This window comes from Schistosoma mansoni, assembly GCF_000237925.1.
Source record: "Schistosoma mansoni, WGS project CABG00000000 data, supercontig 0430, strain Puerto Rico, whole genome shotgun sequence".
NCBI lineage: Eukaryota > Metazoa > Platyhelminthes > Trematoda > Strigeidida > Schistosomatidae > Schistosoma > Schistosoma mansoni.
In genome coordinates this window covers 3654-7948 of record NW_017386263.1, presented here as the reverse complement: position 1 = coordinate 7948, position 4295 = coordinate 3654, and the positions used below count along the sequence as shown (strand labels likewise).

The following is a 4295-nucleotide window of genomic DNA, read 5'->3' as shown; positions in this document are numbered from 1 at the left end:
AAAAAAAAAAAAAAAAAAAAAAAAAAAAAAAAAAAAAAAAAAATATAAAAAAATCAAGATTAACGTTAGAAAAAACGTATGGGGGGGGGGGGGGGCCCATCTAACCTTTCATAAGAGATCAGAATATATGAAACATGGAAATTGTTTTATTTATTTATATTCATCACAACGCAGTAGATTCAAATCTTATGTAGAGAAAGTTAAATAGATGTTTTCTTTGTATAATGAATGATAGTTTGATAGATTAAGTAATAAACCGTCTGGTTTTATACTAACTTTATATAAAATATATATACATTTTGAAAACAACAAATAGCTTCGTGGGTTGAGATAACGTCATTGTATTTAGTGTAGTGTCATATCACATTTTATGATAATCATTTGTTGTCAAAGGGTTGTTACATGGTTACATTGAATTTAAAGTCACTTGAAACCTGCTTTTTGGATTGATTAATGACCTATATCTTGAAAATAGATTACTGTCATAGTTGATCAAAATGAGTTTGATATTTTCTGTTGAGTAATGTTTAAGTAAATTAATTAATCATAATTGACAACTTCATTCAGTTAGAGAGAGCTAAAATTATACCGATCTAATAATTGCATCAATGTTAATTACTGTGAGTTGTTGCTTTATTGTACGTCTAATTTCTTTCTTCTAAACATAAACATAATTGACTGAATACTTGCAAAATAAGTATTTACCTAGATGTAAAGTAAGTAGGAATATTCACGCTCAACCACAATCTTGATTTCCGAAAACATTCTGTCCATAACAGATATGTTCATTTCAGCTTAACATAGACTGACTTACTTATGTACTGCGATATTAGAAATCATTGTTGTTAACTTTCAATTGTCTTCATTCTGAAAATCTATTTCGGTTCTTACATTTCTGGTCTTTTTCTTTTTGTATTCGCACAGATATTGCAGGTCAAAATCTTTTATTGTTTTATGATTACTTGGTGAATGTTATTCGTCAAACAGACAAGGATACATTGATATTTTACGAGAGTGTAACTTATGGAATATATTTTCCATTTGTCAATGGAATACCTGGTACTGGCATGCAACGTGTTCCTGGTCTATTACAAGATGAGATGGCCAGAAAGAAGAGTGTATTATCTTATCATTACTACTGTTGGCTATTGGAATCGACACCAGCTACAGAGCATATGCCATCATGGAAACGACATTTGTGTGATCAGGTGAGAGTTTCATTACCTGGTTTATTGTTTGTAGTGTATGTGCATTTTGAATATTTGATGCTTTAATAACAACAATAACCCACTGATATTTTGTAGCATAAGCTAACTGACTTGATTTTTGTTCGTAACTTGATAACCAGACTTGTCTGGAAAATTTTGAAATCCTTTGTCACCCTTATTAAATTATTCGATCTATATTCAGAACAACTACATTCAATTAAGTTAAATATCGAACGATCGTTGACCGAAAGTATTTTCATAATAAAATATTGTTTACATTTTACACCATGTCCTCACACTAACCAAACAACTAAAAACTACTCAGTAGTGCGTGCTTACAACACTACCCGAAATCAAAACTGAAGCTTCAATAAGTCTTAGCGAGTGATTTTTCAGATTAGCAGTTTGACATTCGATGATTGACATTTTAGCTGTAGTCTTTTGATTTCTCTACTTTATATTAAGCCCTAAATTTAATTACCGAATGAATTTCATATAGTAAGAACGTCATTGTTTATTGGATGTGAGTTAAACAACATAGAACCTTCAATATTTCTGTTAAGCAGAATTTTGCAAGCACCAACCATGTGAAAATTGGCTTTAGCTTCAGTAATTCCTACTTCTCATTAAAATATTATAAATAATGAAACACTAAATCTGCTGACATTTTATTTGGATTATCTCGTTTTTATACATAAGCCTTTCCAATTATTTCAACTGATTTCGATCAAGATATTAAAATTGATTGATAGACCACTCGAATCCTATAGGCCATGAACATTTGTTCAGTCGTAATTCTGAAAGGTTTCACAATGTTTATGAGAATAGTTATCTGTTGGTTTAAGTTTGTTGGTCGTTGACAGAAATTTCAAATCCAAATTATCTCTCAACTGTGCAGACGTATGGAGTTATTATCTCAGATGTTTCATACTTATAGTTGATCACTTTCAATACGATGATTAGATATGTAAACGTTGACTAAGTAAATAGATTTGAGTGAACTCAAACAAGTACTTGTAACACATTTTTGTTTGTGAAACCACGTAGCACACCAAGAAATGTCGTTAGATCCGAATGAGAAGTCGTTACTACTGGGGTTCAAATAGATGAGTGGTGGCATATTGATCATCTTTGACATTGCACGATCATTGAGCGCCATTGTAAATTGACTAAACGATAATATTTCATGAGTTGTATTTTATCTCAGAGGTCTAAATTTTTATTTCTTACCTTCAGATTTGGAAGTTTGTGCTCTAACATCTGTCATAATTGTTGATGATTACTCCTGACAGGTTCCGTTGTAGAAAAAAGATTCGATTATTGATTTCTAGTTTTAGGCAATACATTCACTGTTGCTGATCCTTAATGGAAATCAAGCCATTCACAGACAAAAGATTCACTACCAAAACTAGCATTGATAATAATAATAACAATAATGAAAGCAACATCAAATGGTTGAAATGGTTCAAATGGTTGAGGACGGAATAGAAGAAGCTTTCGCTTAACGGGCTTCCGTGTCTGGTAGCAGTGGATCACCAATACCTCCGGGCAAGAACCTAGGTATATGAACGATAATAGAGGGAAAAAAAGAATTTGGCAAATCATAATAATATGTTATCCTTAGTCCTTAAGAATAAGTCAATTTTTCTCTTAAAGGACTCCTGGGAGGTCGCTTGGACTAGCTCAGTCGGCAGCGAATTCCAGCACTTGACAACTCTAACGGAGTAGAAGTTGTGTCTGCAGTCTGTTCTGCTATGTAGGGTCTCCAATTTCTGGGTGTTACCTTTGAGGTTAGTATTATGACTAAGCTTAAGAAGTTGTTTAAGGGGATGACCAGAAGTATTAAGGATACTATAAGTCATAAGAAGATCACCTCTAAGACGCCTATACTCTAACGGGTAAAGGTTAAGTGATTTGAGGCGCTCTTCATAAGGTTTGAATTTGAGACCCCGAACTGATTTCGTGGCTCGACGTTGTATACGTTCCAGAGTGACCTTATCCTTTTGGAGGGAGGGAGGAAATACTATGTTTCCGTACTCTAAGTGGGGACGAATAAAACTGTTGAAGATTATGTGGAAGGTTCTACCGTCAAACTGGCCAAAAATGCGCTTCAATGTTACCAGTGCAAGGTTTGCTTGAGAGGCGTTTTTGTCACAGTTCGCATACGATTTCAGGTCGTAGGGTACCAACACTCCTAAATCTTTTTCAACTTGGGAAACTTCTAGAGGTGAGTTACCTAAGTTATAACTATAGTCTGCAACATGTCTCAGATGGACTACCTTGCACTTTGAAGTGTTGAAGGTAAGTCCGTTGTCGTCTGCCCAACTTTGAAGTCGAGTCAGATCCTCCTGCAGAACTAGTATATCATTGTGAGTACGTATCTCTCTCCAAAGTTTCACATCATCAGCAATTTGCGAATAGAATGGTACGAGAGTCGTGAATTTCATCACAAACCACAATCTTTATTTCCGAAAACATTCTGTCCATAACAGATATGTTCATTTCAACAGAACATAGACTGTTTTACTTATGTACTGCGATATTGGAAATCATTGTTGTTAACTTTCAATTGTCTTCATTCTGAAAATCTATTTCGGTTCTTGCATTCACAGAGAAAAGATTCACTACCAAAACTAGCGTTGATAATAATAATAAGAATAATGAAAGCAACATCAAAACACTAATATACTTCAGAATTGATTTAGTTCTACTTCATTGAAAAACACCCATTGACTTGCTCATGTTTATCAATTACCATTTAGCTAATTATTTATTTGTCTTTTCGCCATGGAAATACTCTCAGTAAGCAATATGATGATTAAGTTTGCAAAATTGTTAGAACCATAGTGTATTTTGTAATTGATTAAAACAAGTCAAATAAGATGAGAAAATAAACTGAACCTAATGAAAGTACTGTAGAGTAATCTCGGAACGAAAATTTAAACCGTGTGATTTGATATTCAAACTGTGATTACTAGTAATAGTCACTAATCAATTTATAATATTAATGCTTGATGATTGAATGAACTGACATGATGTGATCATTCGATGAATACATTAACAGTCAATGTATTCAAACCGTCATTC

General features: G+C 33.2%; 1 protein-coding gene across 1 annotated transcript; it reads left to right on the top strand.

The window, feature by feature from the left end:
• Window positions 1–1068: 1068 nt before the first annotated feature.
• Smp_182090 (hypothetical protein) lies at window positions 1069–1274 on the top strand (the record flags this gene model as incomplete). Its single annotated transcript, XM_018792269.1, has 1 exon — window positions 1069–1274. A coding segment is annotated over one exon (206 nt), but the record flags the coding sequence as incomplete, so codon positions are not given.
• Between the last annotated feature and the right edge of the window lie 3021 nt (window positions 1275–4295).